Genomic DNA, 13,673 nt, shown 5'->3' on the forward strand with positions numbered 1-13,673 from the left:
AATAGAAAACTCTTTCGAAGTAGAGACACACTTATTGCCAAAGAGGACGAATTATTCAGAGTTTGTCTTTTATGACTATTAACTTACTATTTTAATGTACTTAGGATGTGGGGACTACCGAAATGAACGTCCTAGTTGTCTAGAGTTATTCACGAGGGCATAAATATTGCAAAAATGTGGTATGTGTGGCTAAAATTCACCGTGAAGATCTGCCAACCTCTGAGTGTAGTTCAACTGAAGTCTCCTGTCCCGTACAACCAGGCTGCGGAATGTGCAATGCGAAGGCTTTGTTGGGTACTTCAGCTCCTCACGCATGTATATAAAATGTATGTGTCTGAAGGTCTGATGTCCGTTGAATTTTCTGCCTTAGTTTTCACAATTCCTTTTCGCTACAACTCTTCTTTTCAGAGGATCCATCTCTACTTTCAGCGGGTTCCCAAAGCGCTGCACCCTTGTAAATTTAAGCTGGCCAATGCTTCATCAATTGGTTGATGGACGAAGATGATCAAAAACCAAATCAAAGAACGCAGTAATATAGCTATCACCCGCTGAGATGAAATCCACCGAATTTTTATCGCAATCTACTTCTCCACGCCCATTTATTTCTCCTGCTTATTCCTTTTGCGATGTATAGGGCATCCGCAGTCTCAGGTTTCAACTAAACTGCGCTCAAGTTTTATTGTCATCACACTCCACTATTTACATAGAATGTTGGCCTAAGGTAAAGGAGGACTTTACCTGGGAGGAGTGGGACAACGTACTTTACATTATTTCCAGTAAAACAAAAATAAATTGGTGAGATAAGAGAAAGAGATAAATAAAGTGCAGTTGGAGTTATTCCGCTATAGTAAATCGGGGGGCGTTCACCTCAGTCGACGCGGCAGTCCCGGTCCTGTCGAGAAGTAAGCATGGGTTCCGAACGATTCGATGGCTCACCATTATATCAGCTAGTCGCAGTATTTACTTTGCGTACGCACCATATCCGCCCTGACGCCGACAAAGATGCCTTCTGGTAACTTCTCGATGTAAAGCCCTGTAACGTGCCTGAGGATGACTATATCATCATTATTGGTCATGTGGGTGAAAAGGCAGACGGTAACAGGTGCCATGGGAGTAAAGGGTTTGGAGCGCGCAATGAGGGTGGCAAGGGTATAGTCAATTTCGCGGGCATTTAAGGCCTTGTAATTGTGAATACATGGTTCATCAAACAGTTGTCTGATCTTGCTACATTTTATAGTGGGCACAGTAAAACGCAAATCGACAATATTTTCATAAGACACCGACATTTACCACCGTCACTGACTGCAGCGCGATTCCGTATGAGACCATCGCACCTCATCGATTGTCGTCTTGCAAATCAAGCCACTGATAAGTGCGGGGATCGCTCTGGTCCGCGCTGAAACGAACGAAGAAATGATCTCACGCGATTACTAACCATTACGAATGTGAAGGAATCGTGGAAGTTAAAGATCCATAAAACGGCCTATGCAACCCTCGGGGTCACAAAGCCAGTTAAGCAGCTCATCAATCGGGATATTTGGCTTTAAGAAATGACGATGTTCACATGCACGTCCGCGAAAAGAAACGCCTGTATCACAAGTTTCTCGACGATTGGCAAATTGACAAGAATCCCGAATGGGAAGAAAAGAAAGCGATCACTGTGGCCCGAGTGGTCCATTACAAGATCTTTATGATAAACTGGACCCTTGGGATCGCGAGAGATCTCCATTCTCTTGTCAAAAACCGTTGCGTTAATGACAAAATGGTACTTTGCTTACCGAGCGACGGATAGATGGCGAGAATATATCGAGCAGATTTCAACGGAAGAATTTGTTCATCCTCCGCTTCTACAAGCGTTGCCGACATTTGAAGCAATTCCACCTGTCAGCGCCATTGAAGTCGAGAAAGCAATAAAACGAATCAAATCAGTGAAAGCAAGAGACAACATCGCATCTGAGCTCTGGAAAGCGAATTCTGCAATCGGGTTATTGAGGATGGTAGAACACCATCTGACTTGCAAGAAAGTACCACATTTTCAATATGGAAAAAGAAAGGTAGTCCAGCAGAATTCAGTTCAAATTACCGCCCAATCTGGTTGTGGTCCCATACCATGAAGATTTTTAAAAGCATTCTAGACAACCGTGTTCGCGAAATTGTTCAAATAACTGTGAATTCAGCTGTGTTTGTCAACAACTGCGGAACTACTGACTAATTGGGAAATTAATTTCTGGATCCGGAGAAAGCGTTTGGCCATATGCCACACGGACTCATCCGGTACGCTCTACGACAACACTTAGTGCCAGAAGAACTCCTGCGCTGGGTTCAATTGCTCTACCACGAAATGTAAAGTTCGAAGTGTGGCGGTTGTATCAAAACTGCTTCGTGTCTCCGAGGAGCGTGTCTCATGGAAGCACCCTCCGACCACTCCCCTGTTCTTGTTACTGACACTCACACGAGACAAACAAAGTACAGCTCCCTATACACTGATTTATGCAGATGATGTTTTCCTAGTGTTTAATAGCAAAAGTGATCTCGAGCATCTTTTCCAAAAAAGGAATGATTGCCTCATCCAACACGGTTTCAGATTGAATCTGAATAAAACTGAATTTTTGATGACCGATGCCTATGAAACAGGCACTATCAATGGCAATGGCCTGCCCAGAACTGAGCGATTTAAATCTCCCGGGTCAATGTTAGCAGGCAATGGAGAACTGCGTTATGAAATTGCTTCACGCATTGCCGCAACTTGAATGAAGTGGCGTTCCGCAACTGCGTTCTTTGTGGTCGACGTATCAACAAACGTCTCAAATCTAAAATTTACTGCAATGTCGCCCGGCCTATCGCCCTCTAGTCTGAACCACAGTTAGATACTAGACAGCTGCCTTACTCCCCCTTTCCCCTCAAGGGGGGAAATCAGTGCGAGTACACACGATTGCAAATTGTTTTGCCCTTGAGTATGAGCGAGATGTACCGAAAACCCGATCAGCTGTGTTTGACATACCGCCCGGACTTGCCAATGTATTGGTGAGATTGGCAAGTTTTTGCTTATGTATAAGTGAATACGTGAAACAACTTTTTGCTATATGGGTGAGCACGCCGTAGTACCAGAATAGCAAAAGCTCACCAATCTCTCTCTTACCAATACGATTTGACGAAGATTATGCCTTTTCCTTGTTTAGCGTCTCTAATGTGTACAGATAAGCTTCTGCAAGCACATTTGCAAGTGGGGTCATTTTTGTAAGGGTACTGCCTATAGTAGATCTACTGTGGTCTGAACATCGAAGTCGATGGTAAGCGACCAGAAGAGCACAACGGTGGCTTGATACGCTGGATGAGGATTTAAAAGTCGCGCGATTGATCCAGATCGGGTCTTTGATAGAACAAAAACGCAACCTATCACGACGAGCGCACCACGCTTGTGAACGGGACAAAGCCTAAAGAAACGAAGTTGTGTCCTTCCAACTTTTCAGCTGTTCGTCGTCGTCGATGAGGATTCGACCGTCAACGTCCTTCATAGGGTCGTCGAAAAATTTCCGACCACATGCAAATTCTTCTGTGATGCGATATACACTTCTGAAATCATTGCGTTCTTCGGCATCATCCGCTTCCCTGTCAAGCGCAACAGTAAATTCGGTCACGAGAAAAGAGTATTTCTGACGCCGGTCTATGCTTGTTACATCGAGGAATTTGCTGGCTCGCATTCGGAGCTTAGAACTTTAGCTACGGAAGAGGAATTTTTGTTTTTTTGGCAATACTACCTAGCTTTGCCGTGTGAAAGGGCTTGGCTTTTGGCAGTTGGTGTTGGCGGGAACTCAGTCATTTCGAAAAAAAGTTGGTGTGCTTCATGTATTCGCTTAGGCACAACATATTTAAGCCATACCTAAAGTTTTCAATTTTTTCCAATTATCTAGAGTAGCTGAAAACCAGTAAAAGATTCATAAAGTTGCTTGCTTTCTAATGATAGTGTTTGGTGAAGTTAGAAACTGTTTCATATCAAACTATGAGACTGTGTGAGAAGTTTTCTTTTTGTGGAAATATTTTAGAACGGGTTTCATGAAAAGATATTGTGATGTCGACTTGAATGTGATTTATATTATTAAGCTTCAACTGAGTCGAAAGATTTGATATTATAAATTGTTCGTTCATGTTAACACAAAAAAACTGTAAGGAAACATAAAAATCGACAAGATTTTTATAATACGAGAAAAAGAAATTGCTAAAATATCCATTCCAAAGTGACATTATTTGTCCCATACATAAAAAGGGGGATATCACGCAGTGCAGCAATTATAGAGGTATCACGTTGCTAAGTACCATATATAAGATGTTCTCCACTATCTTGCTAGGCCGGATAGCCCCATACGCCCAGAACATCACTAGCCCATAGAGGCTTTACTCCAGACAAACCAGCAACAGATCAGATTTTCTCAATGTGACAAGCGATCTTGGGCTGCACATCAATGAAGGCAAGACAAAATATATGGTGGCAACGTCAGCACCGAAGACGAATCAACCAACATCAAACCGCACTGGTCAAACACAAACACGAAGAAGAATAAGGATTGGAGAATACAACTTTGAGACCGTTGACAATTGCTCCTACCTAGGGTCGAAAATCACAACCGATAACAACTACGATGATGAAATCCGCGCACGGTTGTTGTCAGCCAACAGAAGTAGTATAAATATGTATGTTCTAATCCACTTTCATATAAAAATCTTGCGGTTTTGAGACGGCATGTATGTTCGAATCCAGTTTCATATGAAAATGTTGTGGTTTGGGGCGGCCGGTTTGGCGCGTGCCGGGGGCGACTTTTAGGGAAGCGTAGTTCGTTGGGGGTCGTCCGCGGGGGTTCGTTGAAACTCGGTCCGGGCCGGGGCGGGGCGGGGCGGCGTGCGTGTTTGTTGTTGTTGGATGTCATGTGCGTATTGCTTGGGTGATGGGGAATTGCTTATCAGGTTGACATATTTGGGAGCGTGTGTATATTAGACCGCAGGTGAATATGTAGTAAGTTTGAAAATGATGGTTTTTTGTAGATTTTAAATGTACTTGGCTGATTTTGTTGTTGTTGTTGAGGTTGCTGATAAGAGGCGATCGTTTGAGTGCCATGTGCTAATTGTTTGGATGACAAATTAATATAAATAGTGGAATTTGTGAAGAGATTTTGTTATAAGTGAAAAGTTGCCGTAGAGGATGGATTCGATTAACGAATTATTGGGCTGCAAACCGCTCATTTATATTAAAACGTCAGAGTTGGAAGTGGGAAAGCGGTACCACATCACCGGAGGCGAGAGAATGGAAACACGGTAAGTTAGAATTTAAAATTAAACTTTTCTTCTGCTAACATTTTTTTTTATTGCTTTTTCTATAGATATGGACAGACTATCGTCGTGGATTTGGAGGGTACTATGCGGCTATTTTTACCATCGCGCTATAGTAAATGTAGCGATAATGTGTTGGACGACTTCAATACAGGGAAGTTGTCCTTAAGTTGCAGCGGTGCGGCCAATTCCAAAAACTTGGAATTCCTTCTTCATATATAATAATAAACCATGAAAATGTAGATGTAGATGTGAAAAATTACTTACAATAAAGAGAAAAACAAAATTTATTATTTACAATGAAAACTTATTTTTATTACATTTGATTATTATTATTATTTTGAGTTATAAATTTTTTCAGAAGGAATGCGTTTTCAGCGCGCAACATCCGCTGTGGGCATTACAGCGTAACATGTCGGGATAATTTTGTTTCAGTGATTTTAGATTCGGACAGCTGTGATCCTCCACATTGAATACCAGTGCAATATTTCCCAGCAAATCATCCAGCCATTTTTTCTTCTCTGTTCCTTTGACGTAGATGGTTGTATTTTTCATGTTTAGAAGTAAATATTCTTTCACTTCCCAAAATGTTGTTAGCCTACCTTCCCATTTCAATCCATGATGATTTTCGTATACCCAGTGTGCCTGGCATTGCCGCTCTCTTGATAGTGTTGAAAAACTGAAGGGAGGTTTCAGTATAAAGTGTCGATGAAAATTTTCGTTTACATTTACGACAGCTAACTCTTTGATGATGAAAGTATTGTTGCATCCTCTAAATCCTTGCATATCGATAACGAAAATCGTCGTCATGGTGATGAAATGGTATAGTTTGCTTGCGCGCAGAATGTAAACGAGATACTGAATTAACATTTATGGTTTCCATAGTTTTTATACAAGTTTTTGAACTGAAGAAGTAAGTGGGTTGTACTCTATCACACGATCATGAAGGAGCAAGCAGTAAGCCGTTGTTAAGGCAGGCACATCTGCAGATGTTTTCATGTCTAACCTTATGTCCACTGAGCCAGATTTCATGGATTCATTTTGACGTGAACAATCAATTACTATAATTGGTGCAGATTCCTTATATTCGCTTCGTGAAAGTAGTGGCTGAGGTTGTACACCGTAATAAGATTGTTGAAAATTGCAGTACATATCATAGAGAAGAGCGAATCGATCACGGGAAAATTTAATATTCATATCGTCATAAGGATACGATTCGGAGTTTAAATGTATTTTGATATTTGTTAAATCACAGTGATCAAATTTGGTGGCATCTTTGCCTTTGAGATTTTTTCGATTTGTCTGTAAAGCTAAAATAACATATCGAGGTTTTTCGAGTTGACCTGTGGTTTTCACATTCCACACATGATCTGTTGTTGTGGGTAGAACCGGATATTCGTACAGTTCCCAATTTCGAAAGCTTATTTGAATCGGATGTCCCGATTCAATATATTTCAACATTGACAATTTTTCAGTGCCATCGGGACTAACATGGGGCACCTTCCACTGTAGTTTAAAAATTTTGATGTGTACATTATCAGTGGATGAAATAAATGCATTTTCATCGCTTCTAGTGCGAACCAAAATTAGTTCGTGTTTAGCGTTTACAATAATTTTCTTGTAGTCCTCGGCAAATCCCAAAAGTTTTCTTAGCGGAATAGAAAAGTTGAAGTAACCACTTGACGGCGTGATAGATTCGTTCGGTGACCAAGCGGCATTATAAAGCATTTTACTTTCGTTTTCATTAAGTGATACATAATTTTTTAACGTCGATGTTATTCCCACATTTTTGTTTCGATCGATTTCTACTCCATTCAGTTCATATCTTATCTCATCAAATAGGAAAGCTACGCTATTATTCGTCAATTTAGCTAGTGCTGATATTGTTCCATCTGTTTTAGTTAAGGCGTCTTCAATGTAAATGAAACTCTGACTCGGCAAAATACACAAATCCTGTTGTTGTATGGGTATTCGGATTTCATCACTGGAGTTGTATGATGATAAGAATGGAGAGTAGCTATGGTATTCGATTTTTGATATACTATTATCAAAACTGATTTTACGTGTAACGTTCAGGATATCGCTCATTATTTTTGTTTCAATTTGAATCCCAATAATTTTAGATACTGTTTATTTTGCAATGTTAATCGCGGTCTAGCTCGTTCGATTTTTCTGATTGAACTGATTCTATCTACATTATCGGGCAGGTATTTATCATCGTTATATTGCAGCATCCTGAGGCTTTAAATAAAGTCTAATCGTTATTGTTTCCCCCTTGAAGTTTATTATATCTCCGTTTTGATCAATCAGCTTAAGAGTTAGCGTGCTTATTCGTTTAAGGCTTACCGGTGAATAAATGACGTTACTAGGAACCTCCACTATTTTGTAACCTGGTCCTACTTCAGGTGAGAATTCATGGATTGTGTGTGAGGGAATATTATTGATGTAAGAATTTCCAACTATGTTACACTCAATCCGTATTACGTTCACTTTACTTATACTCACAGGTAGATCAGAAGTATGTTTTTCATAGATTTTCAATTCTCGTTTAGCAAATCCCAACAATTGACCAATGGATCTTTCTTCATTGAAGTAAATTGGAGCATTTGACTTTATTTCACTTTTGAGTGTATTATTATTAGCCTGTATTAAAAGAATTATTTTGTCATTGATCTTCGCTAGTTCTTTATACAGATAGTTGGCAATATCATCAATTTCGTACGATCCAATGGGTATTTCTATAATGTGCTTCCCAATGTGAAATAAATTATTTTTTTCATCCACGTTAGGTATAGAATTATATGTTTGAAAATCAACAAGTCCGCATACGTAACCACCTTGTAAATCGATTGGTGGAAAATATTCAGTTGTAAGAATGGATGAATTTCCACTTAGAGTTAATGTAAGTGCCATGGCAGTATATAAAACAATGATTGATTTTCAGTTTTAAAAGTATTTATATATATATATATATATATTTACATAGGTGCATTGAAAATTTACAAAAGATTGTACAAAAATTTCAAACATAAATGTCCACAGTTATATGAGTCGTAGCTTTGATATGCATTGTAGTTGTATTTTATATTAGAACCTAGATAATCTATTAGCTCTTTCGGTGGAGGTAAATTTCCAAAACTATCAAAGTATTCCACATATCGATTCTGTTTTTTGTATGCTACCCAATGAGTACCAGAACCCTGCATATTATCCAGATTTACAATACCACATTCGTTTTGCTTTGCAGCTCCCTTCGGTAAATTATTTCGCATGAAAACTCCTCTGAAGTTTGACAAGAATCTGGCGAATCTCTTTAAATCATTCTCATTTAATGCTCTCTTGGGTAGCGTTTTTAAAAGTTTTTTGAAGCAGGATTTAAAAACAACCCTAATCCTTTTCAGTACGGTTTTAAATGCAATCCCCGGCCTAATGTTATCTCCTCCATTTTCTGATTATGACGCTGTTTTTCTTCTAAGGTCTTTTTGGCATTGGTAGCATCATTAACAGCTTTCGCTATTCCCGCAGCTCCACCTGATAAAGCACCAATAGCAGATAATCCTGCGAAAAGAGGAACTAGAAAAGGTAGAACTCCACCAACTTTAGGAATGGGTATTATCCTTGGAGTCTTAAGAGTCTTCTTCTGTCCCTTTGTTATGTTCTTTGCAGCAGCTAAGGCTACTTTAATACTCGCTTTCATTGTGTCGGGTTTCTTTCTTTTGACAATCCTTCGGACTTTGGAAACAATTGTTCCAAATTTCGGTTTATTCTTCATTCCCATTCCTAATTTTACTTTAGCTTTCATCATGTTGGTTACAAGTAGTGCGTTAGCTCGTTCTGACAATCCTGCGTCTGCTGATCTGACTCGTTGCCATGCCTTTTCAGCTAATATTTTATCTAATATATGACGATCAGCCGTTTCTTTAAATTTTGAATATCCAATATCATGCTCTTTACAGGCTTGATCCAATAAGTTTATTCCTGGATCACCTCTAGCAAGCCGCTCGCTTAGTTTTGTACCAGGACCACAGTATTGATAACCAGGTAGATGCAGTTCAATTGGAAGTTTATTGATTAGGGTATTAATCACACCTCTTCCTTTCACCGCTTTTCGTGTTGTACTAGTATATTTATTTTTATGATCAATCATTTTATAGTGACGGTTCTCTTTGCGTCTATGTATGCGTATAATCCTGCTCGGTTCAACAACTCTCGCAGACTATAACACTTTTTGCAACAACGTAATTACTTTCAGTCTGGTTGTTTAGTTGCACTGATAATGCAGTTTATACAACAACAACAAAGGTTGGTGGTGGAAAACACTGACATTACAAATGAAAGCTGTATAGCTAAACACAGCAATTTATTGCCCAATAATATTCGGGGTATTATTACGGGTCCTTCTAACTGCGGCAAAACTAACGTTATGCTTTCTCTATTGAAGCACCCAAATGGTATAAAATTTGAAAATATTTACATCTACTCGAAATCATTACATCAACCCAAATATGAACATTTGAAGCAGGCTGTTAAAGCTATTTCCGGATTGGGCTTCTATACATTCTCAAATAATAGTGAAGTGATTTCGCCTGGAGAAGCCAAATCTGACTCTGTTTTCATTTTCGATGATATTGCCAGCGAGAAACAAGAGAATATTCGATCATATTTCTGTATGGGACGACATCATAATATTGATAGCTTTTATCTGTGTCAAGCATATACAAGAATACCGAAACACCTTATTCGAGATAACGCAAATTTTTTGATTATATTCAAACAGGATGATATGAATTTAAGACACATTTACAATGATCACGTAAACACCGACATGACTTTCGAACAGTTTAGAACCATTTGTGCTGAATGTTGGAATGATAAATATGGATTCTGTGTAATTGATAAAGACAGTTCTTTAGAGAAGGGTCGATATCGAAAGGGATTCGATATATTCATAATACTATAAAAGCAAATCCACAGTATGGAAAGAACCCCACATCTATTAAAAGCATCATTACCAACTTAGCAGTTCAGGAGCAGTTCAAAGCAGTTCAGAAGCAGTTCAAAGCAGTCCAGGAGCAGTTCAAAGCAGTTAAAATCAGTTCACGAACAGTTCAAAGCAGTTCAGTTCAAAGGATCAGTTTGATGCAGCTCAATAGCTGTTCAATACAGTTCGATAACAGTTCAATACGGTTTGAGTGCAGCAACAGTGAGGACAGTTCCAAACAATTCAAAAAAGAAACAAATCGATTTAGGTGCTGCAAAAATCAGTTCAAAATCAAACTAGAACCTATTGAAAGAATATTTCAAAACATTTTAGATATATTTCGAAATTTGACCAATTGCATCCGTTGCTGTTTCCCTAAACAATGAAAAGAACAAAGCTTGACAAACAGTTGCTCAGTGATATTGTAAAGACAACCGATTCAATAAGGAAAAAATATCAACAGCTGAAAGCTAACAAAGCCGGAACAGAGATTCAGTTGGAAGAAACATTTAAGCCCATCACGGAACCCCTCAAAGAATTTGTTAAAAAAGCTAAAGTATTGCAGGAACAAGACATGAAAAAACAAGAGTTTAAAGAAGAGTCTTCATCAGCTCGTATTAAATGTAAAGATGAGGAATTAAAGAGAGATCGTGTCTATGAAGAAAATGAACACATTTTTGAAACTCCTAAGTCTTCTACAAAAGCTGTTCGCCAATATGTTGCCACTCCGGAAGGGCAAGAATATCTGGGAGAATACCTGAAGCAAAATCATTTTTCAGATGTTGCTAGGCAATATCTAGATATCTATGTAAATCAACCATCTGTAATTGACAGTATTTATGGGGTATATAGGGATGACAATAATGGAAATCAGTGGAAAATAGGAAATTCAGATTTCGCAATCGATGATAATCATATAATTGTATATGAAAAATCTTACATTGGAAGTCGGGGTTTATATGAACTGCTTTTTATGAAGTATCCAGATGAAACAATATATTCCGACGATGATTTAGAGAATTATAAAAGTATTCTTCTACACTCTAATGCACACAGGCGTTCTTATGACAGTAGCAGTCAAATCAATAGAAATCGAAGCTTTAAATATACAAGAATAATTTCTAAATTGTTAAATAGAAAAGAAGGAAAAGGGTTAACACGAACCCCTAATATTAAATGCAAAAACCCTAATTTAATGGAAACGTCTAACAAACAAATTGACTATATATATTGGGATGATCCCAATGAACTAGTAAGTCGATTGCGGTTACTCATTGCGTCACAGCAAGCCGGTCACAATAATCATAACAATGAAATTATATCAATCATTGAAGAATTGAAAGAATCACAAATAATAGAATAAACGCGCAGCTCACTTCATTTATTAAATGGGTGTTGATAAATTTGGTCGATTTTCAAACGATACTGGAGGAGGAAAACGTGGTGTGCAAGGACTTCAAGGACCCCCGGGTCCCCAAGGTCCTATAGGTTAGCAGGGGCCATCGGGTCCCCGAGGTCCGGAAGGAAAACCTGGTAAGGATGGTCTACAAGGTTTGCATGGCGCAGGATTTAATAAAACGGAAAGCGGTGATTACAACATCAAATTCAAACAACTCAAGAATCTTGGAGAACCCGTTGAGGATGCTGATGCTTCTACAAAGAACTACGTTGATATTAACATTGAGAAACTGAAAGAATATATAGACAGACAAATTCAACTTGAAATCGACGAACTTACAAAGCTATGATGATGATGACAGTTCAAAGTCATACCTTAAAAAAAAACAACAAATACAATTATCAATCATATTACGAAATTCAGTTCATTCTAAAATGAGCAAACGGCAAGTAGTAAACGAATTACATAGGTCAGCTCGAAAAAATTTTAACCGACGACGAGTCATAATTAAAGGTTTGGATGACTTGTGGCAGGCCGATGTAGTTGAAATGGGAGCATATGTTAGCGACAATACGGGGTTCCGTTTCCTTCTTACGATCATCGACACGTTTTCCAAGTTTGCGTGGACGGCTTCCATCAAAACAAAAACGGGCAAAGAAGTTGCTATAGCAATTGAACACATTCTCCAACGAGGACGCATTCCTAAAAACCTACAAACAGACGACGGAAAAGAATTCTACAACAAACATTTTAAAAATGTTATGACAAAATATCAAATAAACCATTATTCCACGTATAGTCCACTTAAGGCATCAATTGTTGAACGATTCAATCGTACCCTAAAGAATATGATGTGGAAAGAGTTTAGTATGAATGGAAACTACAAGTCGATGATATAGTTGACGCCTACAATAATAAAAAACACCGATCAATTAAAATGGCTCCGTCTGCTGTGAATAGTTCCAATGAAAAATTACTCCTGTCTACCGTATACAACAACATTAAGGCGATGGGTCCATTTAAATATAATGTGGGTGATCATTTTCGAATCAGTAAATACAAGCATGTATTTGAAAAGGGCTACACACCCAATTGGACCACGAAAATTTTCAAGATTCGCGAAATTCGTATTACCAATCCCGTTACATATCTATTAGAAGATTACGAAGGAAATAAAATTGAAGGTGGTTTTTATGAGCCTGAACTATTGAAAGCTGAGCATCCGTCAATTTATCTTGTGGAAAAAATATTGAAAAGGAATGGTAACCACGCGTTTGTGAAGTGGTTCTCAACCAAACACAATTCCTGGATAAATACCAAGGATATGATATATTAAGATTCACAATGAAACACTGTAATTTTGATTGAAGAATAAAAAAAAGTTAATCTTTTGTAAAACTGAACAAGGTTTTTCATTTCATTTATTCTCCTGCGCACACTATAACATTCACAAGTGTCTGGTCCGCATTTTGCATCGTCATATGCCCACGGGCAGCTCACGTAATGTTTTCCAAATTGGCTGACTTTCTGCGGCATTTCAGCGTATGGTTTCAAAAACGTATAGCTGCTTATAAATTGGTTAAAGTGCTCCGTAAGAATTAGCAATCTGTTGGTACAAAAAAATTGTTTCAAGTCCTCAATAGAACGTTGAAGGTCGTCGGCCACATCGTTGTTGTTTTTATTCGTCGTCGTCATTTTTTTAATTCGTTGTGCACAGGTTCGCGGTTCAAGCAATACTCATAGAATAGGTTTGCTTCATTTTCTTCAAGTCCAGAAATTCTATATTTCTCCTATAGTCTGGATCTGCCTGTTTTATATACTCAACCTCGCCATTACTGAGTATTCTTTCGGTTTCGAACTCATGGTATTCATAACATGCGATTTTCAGTGAGCGCATGGAATAGTTGCTATCATATGTACATCGAACTGTTAAAATTTTGTCGTCATCGAACTCTAATTTAAAGTGCCTGT

At 38.5% G+C, this 13,673-nt stretch overlaps 2 protein-coding genes across 2 annotated transcripts; one reads left to right on the forward strand and one right to left on the reverse strand.

Annotated features, from left to right (window-relative positions):
* Positions 1-6,210: 6,210 nt before the first annotated feature.
* On the reverse strand, positions 6,211-7,410 carry LOC119654013. Its single transcript, XM_038059176.1, has one exon. The coding sequence runs from the start codon at positions 7,408-7,410 to the stop codon at positions 6,211-6,213; it is 1,200 nt and encodes a 399-aa protein (XP_037915104.1).
* A 5,229-nt stretch (positions 7,411-12,639) lies between these two features.
* LOC119654014 lies at positions 12,640-13,038 on the forward strand. Its single transcript, XM_038059177.1, has one exon. It carries the CDS (start codon positions 12,640-12,642, stop codon positions 13,036-13,038), a length of 399 nt encoding a protein of 132 aa, XP_037915105.1.
* Positions 13,039-13,673: the final 635 nt, after the last annotated feature.

This window comes from Hermetia illucens, chromosome 4 (assembly GCF_905115235.1).
Source record: "Hermetia illucens chromosome 4, iHerIll2.2.curated.20191125, whole genome shotgun sequence".
Lineage (NCBI taxonomy): Eukaryota > Metazoa > Arthropoda > Insecta > Diptera > Stratiomyidae > Hermetia > Hermetia illucens.